The sequence below is a fragment of the Myiozetetes cayanensis genome, unplaced genomic scaffold (assembly GCF_022539395.1).
Source record: "Myiozetetes cayanensis isolate MyiCay16 unplaced genomic scaffold, myiCay2020 scf10, whole genome shotgun sequence".
Taxonomy (NCBI): domain Eukaryota; kingdom Metazoa; phylum Chordata; class Aves; order Passeriformes; family Tyrannidae; genus Myiozetetes; species Myiozetetes cayanensis.
In genome coordinates, this window is record NW_026086605.1 from 18300472 (window position 1) to 18327235 (window position 26764).

At 41.1% G+C, this 26764-nt stretch overlaps 1 protein-coding gene across 1 annotated transcript in view; it reads left to right on the plus strand.

Moving 5' to 3' along the window:
- The first annotated feature begins 18125 nt into the window (after positions 1-18125).
- The window catches only part of VSTM4 (V-set and transmembrane domain containing 4), a 35394-nt gene continuing 26755 nt past the window's right edge, over positions 18126-26764 (plus strand). Inside the window, exons 1-2 of the mRNA XM_050305223.1 lie at positions 18126-18258; positions 23675-24073. Of these exons, the coding sequence (XP_050161180.1) occupies positions 18204-18258; positions 23675-24073 (454 nt within the window). The 5' untranslated portion in view covers positions 18126-18203. The remainder of the gene's footprint in view (positions 18259-23674; positions 24074-26764) is intronic.

Genomic DNA, 26764 nt, shown 5'->3' on the forward strand with positions numbered 1-26764 from the left:
AAATCAGATCATTTTAGTCAGGAGTATTTTTTCTGTTTCTTATATCTGCACTTAATCAAATAAAAAAGACTATTAAAAACACTTTCACTCATTGACCAAATATGGGAAAACACAAGAAAGTGCTTATCTATCAGACCTAATAGAAAAACAATGTTTATACTGTATAAATAGGACCCATAGAGGCTTCAAACATCCAAAAATTGCTCTCATTACACACAGGGAATATTACAATATAGCCAACCTAGGTCTGACAGAAGTCTATCTTCTCCAATAGCTTCTCTGGCTCAATGGCTAGTAACAAACATCTAGATAAAGCCTAAGAGCATTGCAAGCGTGTGCTAATGCTCTCCTAGAAGACCCTACCACCCTATAGCAAACTTCTGCTTAGTGTCCCTAAGCTAAAAGTGGTCCTGTTCAATCCTGGTTTATTTTTCTTCCATTGTCAGAAGTGGTTGATTCCATAGATACTATACTGTTATCCATTAAAAAAAAAAAAAAAATCACAAAAGTATTTGCACTTTCTGTCACTACATCAGTGGATTTATATGAATTTTCATGCTCACACATCATGACAGCAATTCACATAGTCCTAGGAAGGCATGTTTACTTTTTACAGAGAGGGGAAATGAGACATGGAGCAGCCCAAAGGCCAATGCAGGATCAGCAGGGCAGAGAATACAGACAAAGTGTTCCAAGCTCAGTGTGGGTGAACTAACTAGTAGACCATCATTCTTCTTTACTGCTACCTCCAGCAAAAATGCTGCTTTTGGAATGGTTAGGTGTTAAGTATTTCAGCTTATTGAATATATATGGTTTCAATTCTCATATTTCAGACTTCAAGCCCTAGAAGAACCCTGTGCTTTCACTCACAGCTGCATCAAATGGGAGCCTCAACAAAGTCAGTGACATTACACTGTGGTTGAACACCATGTGGACTAATAACAAGGCCAAATGCTTCACAGGCAAATTGGCACAATATACACATTCTTTCTTCTGCATTCAGATAAAAATATGTCTCATGTTTCCCACCTTGCTTCACCCTCCCCTCTGCTGTAACCCACACAGTGCTTGCAGGACGCTAATGGTGTTTCATTTCACCCCTCACACCACTGCTGGCAGTGATCTGTGCTAATGCAGATAATCCACAAGGCCTTTCCTTTGCAGATCAGATCCTACCCAATGCTATCAGAAATCTTCCTGAGTCAATGGGCAATTAAAATAATTAACTTTAATCATATTCTTCAATTACTTCACAGTACTGAGGGAGGACTTGGAGGGCTGGGACCAGATGCAAACATATTCTGTTGTGATTAAAACTGACTGAAATGCTCCAGTGAATATAAAACACTGACTATTCACCCCTTTTGGGAACAACCTCTGTATGTTTTAAGCTACTTGATATTTAAACTCATTAGAGTGGCACTAGGGAAGCAACAGAAACCTGTGCTGAGTGCCCAAGGGCTCCTGCAGAGACCCCTTCATAGGAGCTGCCACCTTGAAATGCATGCAAAACACAAAACAGGTACTTAGAAGAAAAGGCTGCTGTGTGTTAACTGGATGTTCTAACAACAACAGGCAAAGCTACTATGAAGTCTGGGCAGGCTGGTAGGTGAATCTGCCCCTCACATACTGGGTATCTCTGACAGGTCTGGACCTTGCTATTCCAACCCAGGTTCCTCTTTTAGGGGCTTCCAACATCTTTTTGTCCTTAGGGAAGGCCCCTGACCTCATGTCTCACAGGCTATAGATACCTGGCTGTTTCCCTTATGGCTCTCCCCACTGAAGGCTTCTGCTACTTCCTGCCCAAGGGATGCAGTGCCCAAAGTAGAGCTAGAACAGCTCTCAGGTACCTCAGAGGGTCCTGGTGTGAGGAGCTGACTGGATGTGTTTGGTATGGTATTAGGCACAGTGGTAGGTTCACAATGACTTGGCTGGGAATGCCTAGGAAATTATTTTTTTCTGATAAGTGAACTGGTGATATAGAGAACTAAATATAAGAGAGAACTAACTGATGCTGGAAAGGGGTAAAAAGCGATTGCAGAGGAAAAGACAGGATATGTGAACTTACACTTGCCTCAAAACAATATTTTAGCAGTCAGGAACAACAGAAAAAGCAGAATGTTGCCAACAGTCATGCAACTTGGAGTTTTGCACTATGATACTCTTCTTGAGACCCGAAGTCTTCAAGTCATGCAGCTGTGGAAACTTCCACTTGAATTTAAAATATACCTTGCTTTAGAGGCTGTAGGGAACAGTTAGAAGCTCTTATCTCTGCAACACTATAAAGGCTCAGAAACTGGGAGATCAACAGTAGTAATAAAAAAACCCCAAAACTCTATTATAAACTGTCAAGAGTTTATATTATGCTTATGGGTTTTTGAATTCTCAGAGTTACTAATACAAGCTCAGTAAAACAACAGGCCCATACCTGCTTGTTACTGGAGTGGCAGTTCCTTCCCTGTGACACACACCAAGTCCAAGAAGCTCCTGGCTTACAAAGGACAAAAGCCTAGCCCTGCATTTCCTCTCAAAAATACTCCAAAATGTAGTGCAGGAAAAGCCCCCTAAATATTGCTGGGAACTCATGTGCAGATGATTTCCACTAGAGATGGGCAGAGGTGAGTTAGAGGTGTAGAGTGAATGAAAAGTATGCATTGGCATATAAATGTAAAGATTGTGTATATCCAACTACTAGGCAGTGTCAATAGCAACGAGTTTACCCATCTGTGTTCCCTTTCCCCCACTATATTGAGACTTCTCTTAAACTGACCCAGTATGATTGCTGCCTCAGTCCTGTATACCCTGCATAGAAATGATTCCTACAATCAATCCTACAATCCCTGAGTAGTATCACCCAGATACCAATGCAGCACATTAATAAATAATGCAGATCTAATTCATAAGATTTTCCAAATAGTGTTCTTGAGACAAGAAGTCAAATCTAGTCCCTCTTACAGCATGATATACACATACAAGGGGGTGCAAATGGAAATTTATTCTCAAACCCACATGATGTAACATTAACATGACCAATAAACATTAAAAGGACCAATAAACTTTTGGTTCAGTTCTAACACCTGGCAGGCTTTTCAAAATAGATGATGAAAGCAGTCAACATTGTACAAATAATTCAATCATTAGGTTCAAGTTTTTCAAAGAGAAAAAGACCTTATTTGGCACCTCAGTACCAGCCTCATCCCCAGTCTGTCCTGATGTAGTCTGCACTGTGTGCACCACCAGGCATCCCACCCTTGGCTCGTCTCTGCTTATGTTGGAGCTTGAAACTGGAGCACCAGAAGCACTATGGCCCAGCAACATGCACTAAAGTTGAGCAGTCTCACTGCAGACACTGAAGCCTTCTCCTACAGGAGCGCAGACTGTGCAATGTAGCTCCTTATGTACACCACGTTGAGGGGCTTACACAAACTGCACTCAGGGTCAAGCACAGACACAACAGAGTTTAGTTTCTCCATTGAGTTTAATGGTAATAAGATGAAGCTGTGACTGGACCTTCTGTGTGAGTCATAAATGCCTTTCTACCGTGACTAAGGAAAAATAAAAAATTCATCTCATGCCCTTGATTATTCAATAGAAACCAGTCATTGACCTAGAAGCACGTGGTTTCTCAGGCATCCTCCTTGGGGAGGTGATATTATTGACCTGAATCGGGCTGAGGATTTGAGCATGTCGGTGAAAGAAGCAAAGGGTGGCTGTGACAGCAGCATGGCTCATCTCCAGCAGCAGCAGCAGCAGCAAAACCACACAAGGGTCAGGTGGAATCCAGAGGTGGTACCAAACAACAAATAACAAAACCAAAAACCAAACAACAGCTGCTAGTGCTCTGCTCCCAAGTCCTCCTACTGACTTATCTATTATCTTCTCCTGCATAATTTGTCATAATCTCTGACTCGTCAGGCCAATTAATCATGCTCCAGAAAAAATGAGATTTCTCACAAGGAGATTATCTGTCTCTGACAAACAAGGGATAATTCAATTATCTTCCTTTCTAAACATTTATTAACTGGTTTTGGTAAATTAGTCCTTTTTGTAATTTAGCTATAATTTAGGAAGATTTAATATGTCATTAGGTACACCAAATTCTGTGTTAATGTAACATTATGGCTGAGATTTTAATTGCCCCAGAGTCAGGAACTGTATACATAAATGGTTGATTCCCACATGGAAGCAGCTGATAGGAAGTACACAGAGCTCCACAGAAATTCCCTTAAAATCCCTTCTTCTGTGAGTTAAGCACATGCTTAAGGACTCTGAAGAATAGAAGGCTTTCTCTAACTTGGGTAAGAACTCAAAGAATTCAGTGAGAAAGATAAATATTTACATATTTATTTGCAGAATTTCTACACACTACAGAAATGTATGGATTTAACTCTCCTCACAGTTCTCAAAGTTCCTATTTTCTATACTGCAATTTTCTGCAAAAATCACAGTATTTAACAGTAGTACCTGACTGTGACCTCTCTGATGAGAATTTCTTCTCTGTTTCATTCTGGAAGCAGGCCTTTTAGTCCTTGTGGACATTGCCAAATGATACTATTGTAATGGCATTTAAGAAGTCAATGCAACTTCATATCAAGAGTAAAAATAACCTCTTTTGTGCTGGGGAAAGATCAAGAGAAAATCAAAGCAATTGAGTTGTACAGATGTTAAAAGGCATAAGCAGAGAAGCAGATCCAATTTTAAAGCAAAGTTAATTGCTTTACCATACCAGGGTCATACAGATTTTGCCTAAGCTGAAAGTGAAGAGTCAGTTAAAGCAGACTAATCCCTCCACACTGCTGGCTGCAGCCTGGCTCTAGCGTGGATTCAGAGCACCATAACTGGTTGCTGGAACAACTGAACTCAGGGTATTTCCTCGTATACTAAGTAGTAACCTGCTCATGGCAAATCCTTTCAGAGTTCATGTCTAATAGCATGGATCCACCAAAAAGTGCTATGATTTGGAAAATCTTTTCTTTCAGAGAATTTTGGAGCTCAGGCCAAGGCAGCCTCCTCCCACCATTTCAATAGATTTGCCAGTTTCTACCAGAACATGACAGAAGGGCAGAAGTCTTCAAGACATTTACATTCCAGTTTGCTTCATGAAGGCAAGCAGCTAGAAAAAGACCTTATTAGTCCTCTCTAAAGTGTGGATCCTAGTGCCTAAGAGGACACCATACCCCATTGGAAGCTTTTCCCAAGACTGAGGACTTTTCTAGATCTCTCTTTAGAGATTACCTGACATCTAATAATAGCTAATGTCAAACAAGCATATAACCAAATCTGTTGGGAAGCTGACTTCATTAATTCTGCTTCTCACAAGGCATATCTGCTTACACTTGAAATACACATCTCTCAGCAGTAGTAGTAGGAAAATGGCCACAACTTACAAGGCTGCTCAGCCCATCAGACTGGCACAGCCAATACATGCCAACTCGGTGGTAAACTATATTTAAAAATAGTAAGGTTGTTGTCACTGGCCTTTTTATCACAGCCCTTTTAACTGTCAGCTGGAATGACTGGTGCCCACTTACAGGTGAGCTGAACAAGAAAAGCCTCAAACCAGCACAATCTGATTCTCTACTTGTCTTGAAAACGCTAGCATGACAAGGGAGCTTATATCTCTGTCAAAAAGCCAGATGTTGTAACCACTCTGCCATTATACCTTCATTTAGGGGAAAATAAGAACTTTCCTTAATTTTATTTTATGGTACAGGCACTCCAGGTCTCATTAGTTGCCATGCCATTCACCAGTTTAAAGCCATAAATTCAAATTTGAAAGAAATTGTATATAACTGAGGCTTTTTCATGAGTTATTTCAAGTGGTAACAGAAGGCTTGATTCTGCACTCAGCTGTGCACCAACAAACACTGGGAGTAACTTGACAGAATTACTGCAAGAAAGAGCAGTGCAGACAGGAGAAGAGTTCAGCCCATGTATTTTTTAATTTAAAATATTCCCATGTTTAACTACATCCCCAAACTCAGTGATTACTACCATTAAGGGATTTATTAGGCAAGGATTGCTCTGGACAAAGCCCAAAAACCCAACTGACCTCAGTGGGAATTTTGCCCAAGTAAACTTCCCGTTGGAGTATGCAATACTACTAGTAAACTCACAAGCATGAGCATTAGCAGAGACCAGAACCACGTCTGAAAACTATTTCATTGTCTCTCAGAGGTGATATTAGCAACAGTGGTGAAGCTTTAAAAACTATTGGGACAGATTGCTCCTGTCCCTTTTTGGTCTGCACAGTGTCCATTAATGCTCTGCAAGCAACTGGGATGAATTCACAGTCCTGGGCTGCAGGGTACATTAGGGTCTTTTAATTTTCCTCCTCCACAATGCCATTTGCAGGACATAAAAATGAGGAGTGGAAAGGTAAGTGTCCTGGGGAAAAAAGAGTGTACCCAGCATGTGTGGAGCTGTGCCTTTAAAAACTGTTGGTATAAGACACGTAGAAGGAAATGTTCAGTTTGATGGAGTTCCATGCAGAACAACAGTGACACATTCAGATATCACATTTACAGTCTGTCAGGCTCACAGACTTGGCGTTATTTCAGGACAAAGTACAGTATCAGGGAGAATCAAACTATTCTGCAGGAATGAATAACAGAGTAAATTCTCTTTTTCAGTTTACCCTGAAAAACAGAGTAAACTCCCTACTAGTGAAAAAGACTTTTAGAGAAGACCTGCACAGTTTCTACAGTTACAAGCAATGAATGCTATTAGAAGGATACTGGGCAGAAAGTCAATTTATTTCTGATAAAAGTTCACAATTGCTTGAAGTTTTTATTAGTTTTAAATTAAGACAGCCAAGGGGCTCACTATGAAAATGGATTGCAGAACCTTAAGGAGGACTGCATTCTGTTCAAAAATGGAACAATATTTTTTAATGCAGGGGGTATGGAAAGTCTTAAAAGAGTTTGTAACAGATCTGGGACTTGAAAGATGAACATTTTTTTCTGGAGAGAAAGAGAGTTGGGGAGGATGGTGGTTGACTATCCCTGATAAGAATGGTTCTTCACTGGCATGAAGACACACATGCACAGAGAAGTCACAGACAGGCTCATGAAAAACCCAGAAATAAATTTTGGCAAAACATCTGGAATCTGACAAGCAAAGGAAGTCACCCAGACTTAACTGAAGCTTAGAGTGTGCAGGCTGCTCTGATACCATGGCCATGACAGCATGCAAAAAACACCATAAGTAAAGAAATAAAGACAGGACCTGCCCATGGCGTTCAGAGTCTAAGACAACATGAGTCGGCACACAAGCCAAAATCATGTCCAGAGTTTAAAACTATGTCGAGGCCATAATTCTTGGCAAGATGGCAAGGAAGGCCTGGCAAGTTCAGTGATGGTAATACCAATACTGCTGCTTCTGGAGATGTCGGGACAGCATGGCTACAAAACATGACTTGGCTACTGTGGGTTGCTTAATAATCTTCCTTCTGATGCACGGGTCAATGTAACGCCAGGAACAGCCATATTGGAACAACACTGTGGATAAAACAGGTCAAAGGCAAAGCTCATTAAAGAACTATAAGAATTAAATGTATGGACAGTTGAACTGGAAACAAGACAATTTTCTAAGACTTAGTGAAGAAGGAAAATCTTATAGCTGATCTTAACATTATAAGTCTGATCAAGACAGTACACTCATCAGAGAAGGAGTGACCAAATAACTAAAGAAGGCTTTAGGGACACTTTTGGGAAATTAGGAAGCTCGAAAGGACATGATTACTCCAAAACACAGGTCCTCAGGAAAGCTACCCTTGTAAAGAGGGGGCAAGCTTAGACCCATTTCTCTGGGAAGGCAGGGAAGAAATATCAATCTAGCTGTTTAACATCTGCTCTGGTTGATGTAGGGGACAAAAAAGACAATTCATGGAAAGCCAGGAAGTCCCTGATGACAAATACTGATATAAGTGAATTCAAGGTATGGCTCCAAGTATTATAATTCTTAAATTTTAAACTATAAATCTGCTTTTGCACATTTTATTAATCCACAGAATGTGCAGCATTTAAAAATGGAAATATATAGCTAGAAAGAACTACAGATGGTAGTAATTAGTGACACATTACTCACATTTCATTGTAAACCAGATGTGTGTATTATTTTAATTATAATGACTAATATAACATATGCCTTTGGCATTTATATAAGCGTAGTGTTTTCTGTGAGTCAGTGCTTTAAGTATTGTTTTGATTTTATTTACTTTCTTAAGTTCAGTGTCAGAGAAGGAAAGTATATTTGTTACATGCTAACAGATCAAAAGAAGCAGAGACAGTCTCTGAGTTTTATCGGAAACCTGTGTTTTGATGGTATGAATTTGCAGTGGGTAAATGAAATGTTATGAACTTCAGCTTCACTCAAGTTACTTCTTTTTAATGATAATATTTCTTTACCCTGAGGCTATACCACAAACAATTATGGAACGTTTTGGATCCTGCATTGTGTGCTATTATTTTTAAAAGATAGTATCCTGCTTCCTTTTTTTCCTTACAATCTTTTTTCTTCGGAACAATGTTCAAATACTCCTTTTTTTAAAATTACTTGCATATGCCGTGGCTCATATTATGGTTATTTAACACTGTGGTAATTTACTTTATGGCTAGCTTTTTTTTTAAGTCAAATCGTTGACTGCCTTTTCATTGAGAAGTCTGTATAACAAAAACAAATCAGACTTCGAGAACAGAATCAGCAGCAGACATCTAACAGGATACTAATACACCTTATAAGCAATTCAGCCAGAATTTTGATGCTTCACTCACCCCTCTTATTAAACTTTGGAGATTACCTAGGTTCAAATACAGATTTCCCTAAGAGATCAGTGTGGTGTCTCTTGTGAGTCCCAGCGAAGGAGCTGAATCCTCCTCCTTTCTATTTCTGTCTCTCCACAGCCACTCAAGCACCCACAGACCTTTGAGCCCATCATTAGCCTGGTGAAGTCAACCTCAAGCATGGGACACCCTTCAACAGTAATTCCCAGCTGGAAGGTCTTTGTCAGTGTCTGCTCTGGACAACACACATTTGATAAAACTGCATTGTTTTTCTATATATAATCCCACAGAGCCATGAAATGCAACACAAAGTTATTGACTATGCCTCTGGAGTGATCCTAGCCTTGATAAAGGAAGGATTTTTTTTGAGAACATGAAGTGCTTCACCTAAAAATGATGCATTGATTGTAGTCTTGTAGGTTTCAGCTTCTGACAACCCCATCCCCCTTTCCATTTTCTCCTTCAAGATCCCAAAAATAAAAAGTGGATGAAGCGGTCATGGACCACCTTCTCAAGGATCTAGTATATCACCACGGTGGAAAATAAATATATGACACCCATCTTTCCTATCTGCTTCCAACACATCCCTAAGCCACAGGAAAAGCCCTCAACCTGCTGCAGCTACTGAGATTCAGCAGAGACATGAAGTCATGGATACTTGGCCTGTCGGTATAAGCTGACTTGTGTCACCTCTGATGCTGCTCCCAGCATTGCTACTGTAAACTTTGCTGGCAATTTCCTCACTTTTTTAATATCTGGCATTTTTAAAATATCCCATTTTAATGTTCACGTTGCTGTAGCACCTCTGCTACTGCACTCAACCACTGCTTATTGGCAGCCTTCATCAGCACTCCCCATCAGAAACCCCCAATCCTACTGTTAGTAACTTCTGGGAGACTTTAAGCATCAGAGTAGAAATATTCTATACATGGGCTCTTCAAGGAGAGTTTAAAACAAACAAACAAACGAACCACCCCACGTAGCTTTGCCAACATCTGACTTAATATCAACACAATAAACTTTTAATACCTTCATGGGTGAGAAAAATAATTTTTTATGTTTCCAGGGTAGAATCCTAAGTTCAAAGCTGTCTAGCCCAAGCCATAGAGAATAATTTACATAGGTTTTCTGTAATTTAGAAAGTGCAGAGGAAAAACACTTTTAGTGTTGCACAGAGGAATTTGACAGATGCTCACTTGTAATTCTGCCCACGTCTGTGCTGCCCTGCACAGACTATTGTTCCACGTAGCCATGGAGCCAGCAAATCAGACAGGACACAGTCAAAATGGATCTGGCTGCTACTTCACCACATCAAAATCACTAATTTTTAATGGGTTAGGACCTCTCTTCTTCCATCAAACAATTCAAATAATTTGGTGCCTTTCTAATGCCTGCTGTTGAAGCAGTTGTCTTCTCCCTGCTTTAGAAGATAAACAAGGAACTTTGTCTATTGCCTTCTAATTTAAGGAGAGGAATGCAGGGAAAAAAAGATCAGATCCTTTCTTTTTTTTTTTTTCTTTTTAACACGTAGTGTTATATACGAGAGTTTATACAAGGCAAATTTTCAGACAGAAGAAATACAAGCTGATTTGGTGATATGGCAACCCTACATCTTATCCACGTGGCCATAACACTGCTAAGAAAAATGTCTGTGTTTGGTTAAGGGATCCACCCAAGCATATGGTATGTACAGCATGTGAGATGCAGCTTCTTTCATATTCTTTGCAAATAATAAATGGCACCTGAACTTCTGTACTTCTAAAAAGAATAGATAAAGCACTTCTTTGCCTCCTTATTTTTACCTTTAAAGGAAAGAAGATGAAGAACACAATATCCAGTTCCTGACAGCTATATGAAAGAGATGCCTTTAACTTGCTACAGTATCTGCCTATTTTTCACTTAAATGCATTATTGAGGCATATATGTCCTCATCTACAGCATGAAAGATACTCTATTCTAAAATATTCAATATTTGAAGGACATGAAAGTCATATATTTTGTTATTCAAAGCTGGGACAAAAATTCTTCAGAAAGATCATCTTAGAAACACAAGTGAGGTAACTTTTTAAGCAGTTCACAGGCCTGTTGAATATTTGGATAGATATTTGTTCATTATTTCACCACTCTGCAGGAAACAGAAACACTTGTCTCATCCGTAACTCCTCCTGAAGCTCAGAGGTCAAAGTTTGACCACTGTATATAGCATACAAAATTTAACCAAAGTTTCCTCATTAAACTCTCTCTGGTAAAGATCTTTACTGAAAGAATTCCTTAAGAAACAGTAGGCTTTTACTTCTATTTTTAAGTTTAAAGAATCCATTTAAAATTTAGCAGCAGCCAAAGTATAGCAACACCATTCCTGACAGCAGAGCAAAAGCAAGCACATCTTCCAGGGACATTCCTGAGGTTAGGGAAGGATTCCCTGCTTTTCTGACAACAAACTCTGTGCTGTATGTGTGTGGGTACTTTGTTTTCAGCATGGAATGTTTTAAAAAATGCAAAGTACAGAGTCACAGGATTTATTAACCAAGCTTAAGAAAAGCAGAAAGAGAAGAAAGTCCTGGGAGGCATGGTAGAAAATGGAGATAAGAGGGCAAGATGCTATCTGTGTCTGAGAGGGACAAAGTAGGTCAGAGACAAAATGTTGTTGTTCCTTGGGATGTGAAGAGCTTAAATGGCTTTTCTGTGGCATGTTCAAGGATTTAGTATTTCTACTAAGGGAGACAATATACAGAGAGCATAAAACAATCTCAAAGAAAACAGGGCTAGATGAACTCTTCAGATCTCATTTAGCCTACTGAAAATCTGACCTGGTACACTTAGACCCTTTCTGACAAATATTTGTGCAATCTATATTTTAAAACTTCTTACAAGGAGGGCCCCTCACCTCCCTATTCCAGCCCTTAACTAACCTCATGATTAGAAAGCATTCTTTAATAACTAATCTTGCTTTCTACAATATAGGTCTGCAGTTTCCCATTCCAATGTCAGTGGATATAGATGGTTTATTCCCTTTCCTTACAATACCTGGAGATTTATTATACTTCCCAGGCCTTACTGAGTAAGCCCAGTTTTTCAGTGTATCCTCACAGTTGGTGCAAATGTTTTTACAAGTTTGTAGTTGTGTTCCAGATGTGTACTTCAGCTCTTTCCAAAGGTGAGTTAGCAATTTAGTTTTTAAAGTGCAGAGGGTAATTTGGTTCTGCTTGTTAAGTAACAGAGTTAGTACAAGCTTCACAGTCAATTTTTAAAACAGACTTCCTGGAGAAGGCAAGTTGTACATGTAGGAATAACTAATGCATGGGAATAAAGCATGTAATATCAGTTAGGAGCAATACTTGAGCAGTTTTGATTCATATCTTATCCACATCTTCCCCTTAATTCACCTTCATGGAAACACTGAATTCTACAACCACTAATTTCTCTGCTTGGAAACTATCTTCATCTTTTTCAATCCAGGTGATTGGGTAAGAGCAGGTCAGGAATACAAGGTGCAGGCAAGGGGTGCATTTCTTGTAATATTTCTGGTCTGAACAAAAGCAGATATGTCAAAAGAATTTATGTGGAAGCCTTTATTCTTAAGATGCACCAACACTAAATTTGTTAATTTGGAAAATTTGTTGAAGAGACTTCGAAAACTTAAGGCAATAAATCCAAACATAACCCAACAAATGTGATACAAGTACACTATACCTTCTGGTTTTAGTTCACTGCTTTTTGTAATGTGACTTTCCATGTAGCACCAGCTGACAGCAGCGGCTGTTGGAGTGTCCCTGTGTGGGTGCAGTGATTGTTTCATGATCAGCTTCACCTTAAAAAGTTCTCCCTCTGTAGCCACCAAGCTTTATTCCTATCAAGGCCACATCTAGTACAATGGGAGCCACGCAGCCCCATGTCCACAAAGTAGGAATGCACAGGTAAACATCTGTCTCTTTAGCCCAGAACAAGGTGACAAAGGAGCACATAACGTGGGTCTGATCAGTGAGGCTCTGAAATACATCTTGCTGAGACAGCGCACACTGCAAACCATATGAAGCTGGAAAAGTCTCCTGGGAACACAGAACTGTGTGTTTGCCCTGCCCTTAAGTACTTGCTAACTGCCACGGTCAGAAAGAGGGCACTGAGTTAGATGGATCATTGCCTTGTCTCAGCAGAGTAATTCTTATATCCAGCAGTCTCTTAGACTGAAGATCCAGAGGCAAATTACGGACACAAAGATTTAAATATGATGCCAGCACAGACTGTGTGGAAATCACAGACCAAATTCCATGAAACAGGAGACTTGATAGATAAACCACAACCCTGTGGTCTTCAGGAGAGGCTTGTTCTTCCCCAAACCTGGCAGCAATACTTATTTGGAGAGGGAGGCAAGCCAAAACAGGTGATGGCATGGTGCATTGTCAGGGCAACTCTCACTGACCGTGTGGTTCTGCAGTCCATGCCCTCTCTGAGCCGGGCACAGTGGGATCAGCAGGCTCACAGTGGGTAGCTCAGAGAAAAGTACTGTCAGTAATGTTTTAACTGGGACAGGTGCCTAATGAGAATGCATAGCCAGAACATATTAATGCACTGAAAGGCCTTAGAAATCCATCTTAGCATGACATTTGCTCACCTACTGCCAGAAATAAGGCCAGCTGAGAGTGACATTTTAATATTTTTGGAGAACAGAACTGGAGCAGCAATGGACTTTTTAGTGCTCCTCAAATGACACTACTATATACCACTAGATGAAGTTGAAATTATGTCTTTGTACGTGATAATTTGCAGCAAGACCTAATAAGGTTTCAACTCTTGCACACACCTAATTATGCAGGAATAACACAGACAGAGTGTCCAAATACTCTTGCAAAACATCTACAAATCTCAATTTTTTCAGGATTAGCAGTGTCCTGAAAATTGGAACGACCAAAGTTGAAGCAAAAGCTAAGGAAAACATACTCAATCCCCTGTGCTTTTGTGCAGTCCTAAACATAATCATAAAAGTAGTAACAAAAGCAAGTTTTCTGAACAAAAAAAAGTGTTCTCATTTGAAGAAAGAGAAAACAAAAAATACAATATAGCATCAACAGTAAGGATTTCACTTATTCATGGAACTATGGTTGCACCCCAGCCACAAAACCTCAGATCCTACCCAGATATAACAGTATCATTCATTCATAACCCTCAAAGAAAAAGACAATGGAAGAAGGACACCTTATACTGGGAAAAAGGAAACCTGCAGCCAACAACATCACCCTATCCAGCAATTTGCCAATGAGACAGAAATAAATGGCAATAGCATCAAAACCCCAAACACAGTGTAAACATTGCATGACATTCAGAGACCTAAAAAGCACGATGCTTACATTTTGGAAGATCTAATGTGTTTTTCCTGTTGACATGGAGCTGGATCCACAAAACAACATTTCTGACATGTCAGTCCACAAAATAGCCATGGAAAAATACAGGGACAGAGCTTTTATTCCTAAACCATATTGTTCAGAAGCTCTGGACTGTTACAGTTCAAAGGTAACTTGGCACATTAAAGGAATGGGAAAGTTTAGATACAGATCCGAACACCTCCATGTTTGGCAACATGAATGAGTTTGGATCTTGGCAACATGAACCAGTTTGGATCTTATTCATCTCTAATCACAAACTTTCATTTTTAGTTAGGATTCCTTGGGCCATGGGAGCTACCAGCTGCTGGATTCTGAAGAAGACTCAGCCGTAACTCACGTCTCCAAGTACAAGTTTCAGGCAGGCAGGGCAGCATCTCTGAATGCTGTCGGAATGAAGTGTGGGAAGGTGATAAGCTGTAGTTGCCCTGATCAGTCCAAGTAAAGATGCAAAGTTTAGAGTCACAGGTTACTGCTGCAGGTGGGTAGCAAACTCCCATACATCACTCAGAACAGCATCCCAGGTATGAAAGCAGGCCCACCCCAGCCCATCAACACATGGCAAAAGTTGCAGCCTTGCAAAGACCTTTTCCCCAGTGCTAGAACTCAGCCAAAGCAGCCCCATGTGAGTTGCAGTGGATGCCACTGTGTCTCTCTGCCACACTCCAATACTGCTGTAAGGGAAAGACACAATTCCACTCTCAGGAATCCTGCAGGAGATTCTGGAGACAGATTTGCAGGCGCAAGTAAGACCTTTCAAAGAAAGAAAGCAGGATAAGAATAGCAGCCAGGGAGGTAGGACAGGAAGCAAAAGCCAAGAGGCTGTGGTTACCTCTCCTGACAGATGTGACTTTGCAGAGAGGCAAAGGGTATTTGCACAGCAGGTCTCACCCAGAGCGACTGAGGCTGATGATTTCAATAACACAGCCCCAGGGAGCGAGGGGCTCCAGGCTCTGGCAAACAGTCAGTCTGAGCTGTGTCAGCTGCACCAGAGTGCTGATTAGGCACTTTTCTCGTCAGAGCAGACCCATTCAGCAGGAAATGAGGCCACATACGTGCTGCCAGAGCTGAGAAAGCCATATCCTGCGGGTCAGAGGCTCCACTCGCGTGCGTCAGTGCACTTCCAGAGCAGCTAAGGGAGGCGCACTGGGTTGCAGAGAGAGCTGTGTGCCCAGCCTGTGGGAGAAAAAAGTTGTACTGCATGTTCATTTGGCCTTTGGGATTTTTGGTACATAGGTAAAACTGTCAGGGTGTCAGGTAAGAGGCACAAAAAATATTGAGTAAATGTTTTACAAAAGCAGAAATATCTCAGCTAAAAAAAGTGGGTGGATTGGATGGAAGATTTTATCAATGAAGTAATGCAAATCTTGTAGTTGCAATCCTTGATGCTGGCTGCCCCACTTCCATTAGCAAATCCTTCCAATCCAGGCACAAAGGAAAGTTAGAGGTCACCCATCTGCAGCACAGAGGTTACAACCTATATGCATAAAATCATCCGACAAGTCATAAGTCTATGTTTCTCCACAGCTCACTCATCTGACTACTGCTGTCTGGCTCATAAGTATATCCCAAGAGACTGGCAAAATGTAGATTTATTTAGGTACATTAGGTGCTGGGTTTCCTAATGAGTGCTGCTGGAGGAACATTTTAGTGACAAGGCAGAGACCTATGCACAGAAGCTTACGGTCCTGTTCCAAGTTGTGCAAAGAAAAGGTCTCCCTTGGTGAAAAACCTAAAAGGGCAGCTTCACCTGAGCTTATTTATGAAAAGTCAAAAAGATTTTCAGCCCAAGCCACTTTTAAAGGTACATTTGAAACTTTAGAATAAATATCCCTTTAAGAATAACTATTTTTATTCTTATGTTATTAAAGAACTTTCAGAGTGGGAGAAACAAACAAAATAGTTCTACACAAAAAACCTGAACACACAGGGAACTGTCAGAAGTACAGAGATCACAAGCTGCAAAACAGAAAGAATATGTTTTCAGTAAACTGTCAGGCACAAGAGATTTCAGAAGTCCAGGTATACCTCTGACTCTTCTTCTGTCTTCTATCATAGTCAAATAAATTATATGAAACCTTTTAACCATTTAATTGATCTCTGTCCCGAAGCTCATTAGGGTTCTTGACGCAATTAAAGGAACTGTTAGTGCAAACAGTAATTGACGAACAACAGCAAACATTGATACTGATTCTTGTGGTGCATCTTTCAGCTCTGTAGGGTCTAGTCACTTACATGACAGCTTAGGCAGCCCTTATTGATACCTTTACACCAGAATTTTGTACACCCCATTAAGAGATTAGCAGACTGAAGGAATTTATGAAAGACATGGAGTGAGGCGTGACTGAGCCTAGCAGAATTACACGAGAAGGTATAAAATGTCCATACAGACAAACAATGGCAAGGAGCAGATGCTTTGGAAAAGAGTATGCAAAATCAGTCATCACTGGTTTCCTCTCAATCAGCAGTCCAAGAACTTCCTGAAATGGTGTTTCTATCAGGACCATCAAAGCAAATAATTGCTGGTAGAGTTTTTTGGTGAATATGTCCGTTTGTTTTTGAATTAGCTTATCTCTTTGATAGGATTTCCCTTTGCTGTGTTAAAAGGAGTAGATTCAAATCTATAAATTTTAATTAGCTCCCCAGGCAGTATAACTTTTAACAACTCCTTCTGCTTCCTCAAATCTGCTGATTGCTCTGTGCATAATCCAGACCTGTCATTCTCTTGTGAGGAGTCTTTGCTGTATGGTCACAAAAGTCTGTCCCTGGAGGAAAGGAATTGCAACATTTTAAAGGCAGTGTTCAGTCTCATAAGAGTCAGATTTAGCACATGCTAAATTATCTGTGATGCTTAAAAGCAGACATGTATTATCCTGCCTAAGTGATTACTAGGAGAGGGGTGGAGTAGCTAAATCTGTACTAATTGCCCTATACAGGGAAGCAGGAATGCCAAAGTGTTTGTATCATCCACACTTGATGCAACCCGAATATATAATCAGTCTTAACCCATCATACATGCTGGTGAAGGTATTAAATCCATGTCTCTGGGGATGTAGGCTTTCAAGTGATAAACACTTCAAAAGCAGCACAGGGTAAAGGCCAAAATAGACTGCAAGGTGACAGCTTCCCTTGTCCTTTCTGGCCTAGCACTGTAGGACCATTTGGCAAGACAAGGACAATAACCTTGGGGTGATGCACCTTAAGGTGCAGTATAAGATTATTTGGACTTCTTTAGAGAGGGAGAGAATACCAGTGGTCAGTAGATGTGGTGTCACAGCACAGGGCAAACACCAGAGCCCTGTGCAGAGTGTCCTGGCACAGGTGTCTTAAACGCTCTACAGCATTCATCCTCATGCCTGCTGGCGGGACACTCCTGCCTGCCTGAGTTCCCTGTCCCCACACTGCCACCAACAGAGCCCACGGACAGGGAGACAGCTTTAATTAAAAACAGTGAGAGAATGATTGTCCTGTTCTAGTTAAGGAGTGGGATGAGTGGAATAAGTATGAGGGCCTGCAAAATTTCCAACACCTCGAGGAAAGCTGAGACGATGCTTAGTACAGCCTTCCAGTCCCAGCACTCAACTCCACAGCCTCCAGCTACTGGGTGGCCTCACCTGCTGGTAGAGAAGTTTTCTGTGCTCCAGGAGGGAGGGAGTTTCCCATTTCCCATGGACACAGATCCGTGTCTTTTGGGCAGAGTGTGTTTGTGGACGGGGTGGGGGATCACGGAGGCTAGAGATGGAGCATCCCTGTCTAACCCTAGTGCCACCCCACAGGCACAGGTGGAGAGAAATGACAGGGAAAGGAGGCGAGAAAAAGAGGGGAGTTGAATGAGAGGCAGGACAGTGGGAAGCGTCAAGGAGTGCGGAGGGAAGGAAGAGAGAGGAAAAAAAAAAAAAAAAAAAGGAGGAGAAAGGGGAGGAGATGAAAAGCAAGGGGGAGAAGGGAGGACCGGGCGGGGAAGAGGCGAGAGGCCCGGGAGGAGAGGAGGGAGGCAGCTCGTCAGAGAGGGACGGGGACGGTACCCAGCGCCCCGCGGGCCATGCGCCTCCTGGCCACGGCGCTGGCCGCCCTGCTGGCCACGGCTCCAGCCCCAGGTAAGCGGCACCGCGGGTGCTTATCGGCGAGCGCCCAGCCCCGGCAACCCCCGCCTGACACTGGGCAGCCTCCCCTAGTCCCCCAGCGGGCCCCCCGGCTCCCCTCGGAGCGCCGCCGCCCCTGCGCGCCGCGGAGCGCCCTCCGCGTCCGGGTCCCGGTCCGAGTGCCCCCGCCGCCCGCAACGGGGAGGGGCTGGGGCAGCGCTGGGGCTCGGGCGGCAGGACAGGGGCTTAGCGGTCCTTGGGGAGCACGGCCGGGAGGGGCGCCCCTCCGCCGACCCCCGCCCCGCCGGTCCCGACCTCGCTCTGCCGCTGCTTTCCCGGACTCCCCGCAGCAGCGCTTCGGCACAGCGACCCGATCCTTTTTAGAAAAGAAAACCCTTTCCATGCAGAAGTTCATGGAGATGGGTCCTCGTCCGTCTTCTGTTTTAGGCAAAGCCGAGACAAAGGGGGGTTTGAGATTGGTTTTTTTACACAGGTGCCCTGATCCCGTAGGCATCAGGTGGAAACGCAACCCGTAGGTCACTTGTAAAAACCCTCCTCCATTTAAGACCTTTATGCCTCCAAAACCAAAGGTGTATTGGACAGTATGTGTGTCCTGAAGCTGCAAAACGGACACAGAGCCTGTAGCTGAACTCCCAGATGCAGTGAGGTTAGAGGGGTGGGGAAGCCCTACTCCTTCAAGGTTAATGAAAGAGTTGAATATGAATCTTCACCACAAAAGGGCAGGAGATGCTGGAGGCAGATGTTTGGTTCAAGTCCATCTTTAGTCAATGCAGAAGCTTTCTCTGAGGGGGAGTCTCTGAGTTGTGAAACTTGAAGACAGATCTGTTAACTGAGAACAGCTGGTTGTTTTTTGGTGCTCTTGCTACCCAGCTCCTAATTATTTTCAGTTAAACAAAGAGCTCTTCCTGGCTCATCTGCTCTTTTTAATTGTAGAGAAATCAAAATAAAGCAGGCTTTGACAGTAGCATAGCTTCCTAGAACAAACTACAACACAGATAAAACCCATCCCATATGCTTGTGGTTGTACAAATTTGAGATCAGAAGGTAACCATCCCAGTGGCATCCCAGGACTAGCAGTCCTCCCAATCCTGAAGGGCTGGTTGTAGATTCTGCCTGTTGGTCTCCATGGAGGAAGGAAGAGTGGCCTATAAACAACAGTAAACCAGGATTATGAGCAATTGTTCACAGGAGCAACTCCATCCGTATCTCCACTTGAAGTTGTCCCACGGAAATACAACCACACTGAAACTGCTCACCAGATGTAAGAACCAAGCAGTGACTTTAAGGCTTTTGCCACTGTTCTAGCACAGATGGAGGGGATAGTCCTGGAATAAACAAGTTTCTGGCTGCTAGAAGTATAGTTTAGTACTGCTGGCAGTGCTGGGAAAGTGTTTTGCTATGTCATATGGCAGACAGCAAAGTCTGGACCTAGCTAATTCTTGGAATTGAACTGGTCTAAGCAGAAGTGGACAATTTGCAAAATAGTAGGATTTTTTAAGACAGAACTTAATCAGCAGTCACCTTTCCTGGCTCCCCTCAGGCTAGTGAGACACACAGGTGGAGGGTACCAAAGAAGCAAACAGCTAAAAGGTTGGGATGGGGGAAGCTAAGCTGCTTGCAAAAAGGAGAGACATGTTTGATGACTAAGCACACTGCAAAGGAATCCTCAAATCTTTGACTCACTCTCCTCCCCCTTTCTATAAATAGTTTCCCTTTCCAAGCAGAAACAAAACTAAAACTCTTGTGGTGAGCTCCACCTGAGCAGCTACATCATGCTATATTGGGAAGGCAGGAGAAGGAAAACAGCGATTTCTCACTTGAAACAGCAATCTGAAGCCTAGAAATTCAGTGCTCTGTTGTCACACAAGCCTGCTCTCAAGTTGTGGAGAAGTCTCCTATTCTTGGCAAGGAACCCATTATAAGGGTAAACCTCATGCTGAGACTGATCCAGTGCCTGCTAAGGACAGGAGGAATATATCCACGACTGTCTGAGAGTCCTGGAGAGGGTTTTCCTTTCCACATAAGAGGTATATATATATTCTCTCCTAAAAGTAGAAACCACTTTTCCTACTTCAGTGGTAGTGGGAAGATAAAGTCAAATGGATACTGGTTTTCTGTTTTATATAAAGCATCGCCTGACCCTGTTCAACATGAGGTGATATCATGGTAAAAGCATCAGGAGATTTCCAAAACTGTCCCCATTGCTGCTCTTGTGCGGCTGCACCAATAGCAGCCACAGAAAGAAGATAAGGAGATGGGGTCCCACTGATCAGACAACATGAAGGATGTAAAATTTGATATGTCCTTATAAAAAGGCATGTCCTCAGAGGAAAAGTAGAAGCCTTAGATATAAAATACTGATGTTTGTATGAGTGTAAACAGCTAGAAAGGGATCAGAGACTCCACATACAATGCTTCTTTATCTCCTTGCAGAGGCTTCCATCATCACCATATCTGACTTCCTCTGTATTTTCTCTTGGGTACATTTTGGCACTATGTTCCACCCAGTTTCAAATTAAGCAATGATTCTTTTGCCTTTTATTTTGGAACTCTATTTCACAATTACTCCTAGCCAGCTTTTTCAAACCAGAAGTTCACATGTCAGGAAAATGACATAATTGTTTTTCTTTACAGTTTTCATGACATGTTCATAATTTCAGTAGAAAAAGGTCTGTGTTTTTCATTTACCCAAACCATAATTTTATAAATGATTTATTAAATATTTATTGCCTAAGGACTCCAAAAAGTGTTGAAATTCTGAACTTACTCCTTATTTAGTAAGCAGCACAATCTTCAAAATTTAATCTTATTTTGATGGCAAAGACAGCCATTTATGGGCTTCACATCTGCCAGTGAAGAACTAAGGTCAGGTAACTCCAGCGAGTAATAACAGAATTTTCATGCCTAGAAAGCTTTTGGTGGGATTCAACCTTAATTTTAAATTTTAGCATTGTGTTTTACTTGTGTGCTTTCTGCAATCCAAAATGACCTCTTCCTTTGGCATTTGCATGGATTAACGACACAAACATCAAGGATAGATAATTTTGTCAATAATCTTAGCCATGCTTAGCTGTAGTTTCCTACAGAGATTTTTTTAAAAAACCCAAACTGTTCTTTATACAACTTATTTTCTCCTTCACAAATAAAATATTATCTACTTGGAAAATACACATTATGCAGTAGAGCTTTCTATTGAAATGACACAAAAATAATTATTATACTATTCATTTTCGGAGTTCTTCTCGAACAGTTGCAATGTAACTTCTTTACTTTAGTGGATTTACTTTAAGTAAGGTGATACAATTCACTACTTCATTTCACAGCTTCACTGGGGCCATAAAACCAGTATCTCTGCCTACAACAGTCCTTAAGAAATAGAATGGAAATACTTTACTTGCTTATTTTGAAGATAAATATGTGTTTGTGTTTCAGGAGCTGATGTCAGACAAGAGTCTCTGCCAAAATGCACATCCCCTTTGTTAAAATGTTGCTTGCTGATGTGCTAGAAAAGTGTCCAGAAATGAAAAAAATCATTCTCTCAGAGCTGAAATTCTCATCAGTATTTGAGTACAGTACAGTATTCACATAACAGGAATCTTCATGTTCACACTTTGGAGGACATTTCATGCTTTACAGAGTGCATTGCAGGGAGTGCTTGCTCACTGCTGAAATACAGTTCTCTCTCTGGTGGATGCCCTCAGACCAGTAGATTACACATTACAAATCATGTAGGGAACACATTACCACAATACACCAGTGGTCAAAAATAGATCAGTCTCTGATATGACTAATAAGGACATTCTTAATGTACATTAGGAAGGAAATAAAATGAGTGTTGATTCCCCTGGCTCAGAAAGTCAGTCCAGTGTAAATCAGTTAGGTCAGGAAAGGAAAATCTTCCTCTAATGAACAGCTATGGACACTTCTTTCAACCTTCACCTGTTGTTGGAAGTAAAGCGAGATGCAAACAATTGGTCTAAGTGAGGTTTGTGATGGAGAACATTAAAGACAAGAATCAGAAATTAATGGAACAATGAAATAACAATTTGTCCTGATATGATCTCATGTCATATTTTATCATGCAAATAAGGTCAGATTAGCTTGCATTATAGTCAGAAGGACTAATCTGACAGATTTAGCCCAGGTTTCAAATGAGCATTTAATTATGACAAGGAGAATATTACATAAAACAGAGGACATGGGGAACTGTAGCATGTAGGGAGTTCAGTGCTCTTTCAGTGATCATTTATGGAACATTACGATGGAAGGTTTGCACAAATGATGTCTAAAAGAAGTAGATGGAAGCATGCATGTTGAAACTGTGACCTTATCAAATCAGCAAAAGACGAGGATAGCACGTAGGAAAAACTGAGGATGGGATAGCAGGAGTAGAGCAGAAGTCAGTAAAGCAAAGTCACGTACTTGAGGATTAGTAAGAATTTCTTTGATATACTAGGAACTGAACCACAAATGGCAAAGAAGGGAAAACACCCAAGTAAGCTATTTATTTATAAACTGTTGTATAATCACATGTGGAAGTGTCATGAAAAAGGACAACATAATTCTGGGATATAGCAAGCAAGGTATATCCCAGTCAAATCTGAGAAGTAGTGTGAGTATTCCATAGGATATGGGAAAACTTCTTTCCAGACACTAACTACAGTTGCAGTCAATTACATTAAAAAGTTTAAAATTATTACAAACAATCTCAAAATTTAAACTGTAACCAATGCAGAGAAGGGCAGCTAAGGTGAATAGGGAAAGGAAGACACTATGTACTGGAAGAGACTAACAGAGCTTGGCTTCTTTAGCTCAGCAAAGCGAAGGAAGCCTGAGACACCAGATAATTACTTGCTATATAGAGTCAGGAAGCAAGCTGAGAGAAGAAAACACTATTTCAACTTAAAGTTGGCAGAGGAACAAATGGGCACAAACTGACTATTGAAAGCATTCTTGTGAGTCCCTTCCAACTTAGCATATTCTGTGATTCTGTGATTTAGCCTGGAAGTCCTAAGAAGGATGCAAGTTGTCAGAAGAGCTGGTCATGGAACAACTTTCCAAAACCCATTCTTGGCTCTTGCTCCAAGAGAGTTTTAGATCAATATTTGTGTTCAGACTGATGAAGGATTGCATGAAGTTGGATCCTATGACAATAGCAAAGTCTCCACATTAGCCCTGTGTTACTGATTAGTGACAGCAAGAATACTAGAGCAGACTCACTGAAGGAGGGCTCATACCATCTTTAATATTCACAGAGAAGCAGATGATTTCAAGTTATACAAGCTCATTAAATTGCTGCACACTAAACAGATGCCATCAGTTTATCTGCTGCGGGCTTGCATGCGGGGAACGACTGGGATACTGTTGTGCCAGTATGGAGGATTCTCATCATCTTTTCTTTTCCTTACAGATGTTTGTGAGGCTTTAAATGTGACAGTCTCTCCTGGACCAACAGTGCGATACTTTGAAGGAGATAATGCTACCCTGTATTGCCACATTTCTCAAAAGAGAAAGACAGACAATTTGCTGGCTGTGCGGTGGGTCTTTGCTGCATCACCTACACAGGAGCATCTGATGATCAAAATGACAAAGTTTGGATCTGTCCAGTATTATGGAAATTATACTCATCATTTCCATAAGCAAAGACTTCATCTTCTTAAAGAAAAATATGGAACTATGTACAGATTTCTTATTTTAAGTCTCCAGCAAACAGATCAAGGACGTTACATATGCAAAGTCCAGGAAATCGGCAAACACAGGAATAAGTGGACAGCATGGTCAAATGGCACAGCAGCTACTGAAATAAGAGGTGAGAGGCTACTGATTTCAAGTCTATCATTTTTTCTTGTCCTGTGATCCCTTTTTTTTCTTGCAATTTCATCCATAAGACATTTGAACTTACATTATATTTATGTGTAATCTGTGGGTATGAGAAGAAAACCTAACACTCAACTTCTTTACTTACTTATTACAATTTAAACATTATTTGGCTCATAATAAAATGTGAAGAAGTGAGAAGGTTGGTAGAAGATAGTCTATTTCCATTGCCTTTTATCAGAATAGCAGTAAGTAAAACTCCTTTTCATTCAGCAACAGGTCTCTGGTGGGTTGACCTTGGCTGGACACCAGGTGCCCACCAAACCACTATATCACTCCCCTCCTCAGCATGACAGGAAGGGGAGAAAATAAGATGGAAAAAAACCACTCACAGGTCAAGAGAAAAGCAGTTTAATAAAGCAAAAGCAAAGGCCCTGCACAGAAGCATGGGAAAAACAAAAGAATTTCCCATCAGCAGGTGATGTCCAGCGACTTCCCGGGAAGCAGGGCTCCAGCACGCGAAGCCTTCCCACCCCTTCTTAGCTTTTATTGCTGAGCAGACATCATATGGTAGGGAATATCCCTTTGATCAGTTTGGGTCAGCTGTCCTGGCCATTGCTATTTAAATACAGAGAGACAGAAACAGGAGAGAAATTAACTTATTTTCTGAAGAATTTGCAGTGGGTCTGTCAGAAATAGAAGCATTATATTTTATTTATTTTATTATATTTTATGTATTTTATTATGTTTTAGGTCTGTTTTGCCTCTCTCTCTTGTTACTTCCCTTGCTCTTAGTTCTAGTCTAGCAGCAGTTGGTAAGTAGCACTTCTAGTATCACTTCTGTACTATTGTTTATACCACTTGTAGCCAGAAAGCAGCGCTAGAAAAGCATTGACCAGCCTGCTGATATTGAACTGCAGATAAAATGACCAGCAATGAGTGATGTATGTGAACCAAGTTGAAAATGATCCATCTCTTTGGGATGGGTCATCTCAAATCTTATGCCACCACACCCACGCTTTTAGAGATGGGTGAAACTGGATTTAGAGAACAGACTCCAGGCCATTAGTGTTAGCTGGCAAACTACCCCTCACTTGTGGCTTTATAAACAGAAAAGTAGATTTCCCAAAGGGTCAACTCTAGAGATAATGCCAGGAAGCAGTTAAGAGTGTTGTCTCATTCACTGAATGATGTAAGTTCTTAAACGCCTATAGTGAAACATATGGATTTGTCAGGAGTGCTTGGAAAGGGAATGGCATGTTCCAAGTAAGTGGCAGCAGAAGAAAAACCAATATAAAATGTTGTTACACCCCCTGTCATACCTCTCCTCGCAAAAAGCTACTCTGCATCTTTCATAGCTTTTCAGGCCACTGCTAATTATAATGTAGAAATATCTCATTGCTCTTCATAGGTAAAGTGTGGGGTTTGGATCAGTTTAGCCATTGCAAAGAAGGAAATCTGTAACTTTTCGGTCCAGTCCTTAAATATTATTTGGCCCTGATTTCTAGTATGAGTTATGAATACATAATCAGGGTAAGGATTTGAGACTCATGACTTCATAATTTTCACATTGTCTGCTCAGCTGCATTACTTCTCTCTGCTTCAAATGTGACCCAAAGCAGAGCAGGAAGGCTGAGACAAGGGAGAAGGCTGGCCAACCTGTAGACTACACCAACAGTATGCCCTGTGGGGATCTGAGGAAAACACCACAACCACCCTGGCCTCCCGAAAAGGCATTTATTCTAATTCTAAATCCAGATTAAAGATACCAAACAATATTGGAAAAATGACATATCTTTAAATGCCGTAGCAACTGTTTTACTGCTAAAGCCACTTTACTGGAAACAAAGGACTTTACTAGCATTCTGCTAATGCACTGTGAGTGTACAGAACTTACTCCACTTGGAAGGGAAGGCAACTCTTTTCCAGGTAGTGATAAAGTTTCCAGTTTTCCTAATAGTAACAGTTGGGCTTTTCAAGGAAATTTTATTCCAAACACATTTTGTATTTTATATTATGATCAGTTATACTTTTTATTGCAAAGGGATTTACTTACATTACAGTTAGATCCAGGATACAACAAAAGGAGCAGTACAAATTGCCTGAAGCATCTGGATACTTAAATTGTACTGCTTGTGCTTTTATCAAATAAGGTAACAGTGTTCCAGCACATCACAGTTGCTGTTGCCTAACATTTTGTTCCAGTTAATGTGTCTGAACTTAACCTCAAATTCAAAATAGTATCTTTCTGCTAAAGCACCAGGCGAATTTCTCGAAACTTTGCACATCAAGTGGATGTAGAAATAGCGTAGTCCCTTTTTTTTTAGTTCACACAAGATGAGGAGGTCACTGTGCAAGACAGAAGTTTCCAGACAGAAAACGAAAGGGTCTTTCTGCTTCTTCAAGATGTAACTTGCTCTGGAAGCAAGCTGATGGCTGGATCTGTTGTATCTACTGCTATTAATTTATATTGAGATTTTGTTATTTGCTAGCAAGTTTGCAGGTGTAAATTTGTGTAGGCAAAACAAGAAGTTGCAAATATATTTTGTTGAAACACATTAATTTTTACAAATACACATACTGGAGTTGTGGAAAAATAATTGAGTTATAGGCTACAGTTCCTTAATGTCTAATGATGGCAGTTAAAAGTTTAGCTACATATCTGGCTTCTACTTTAAGGACA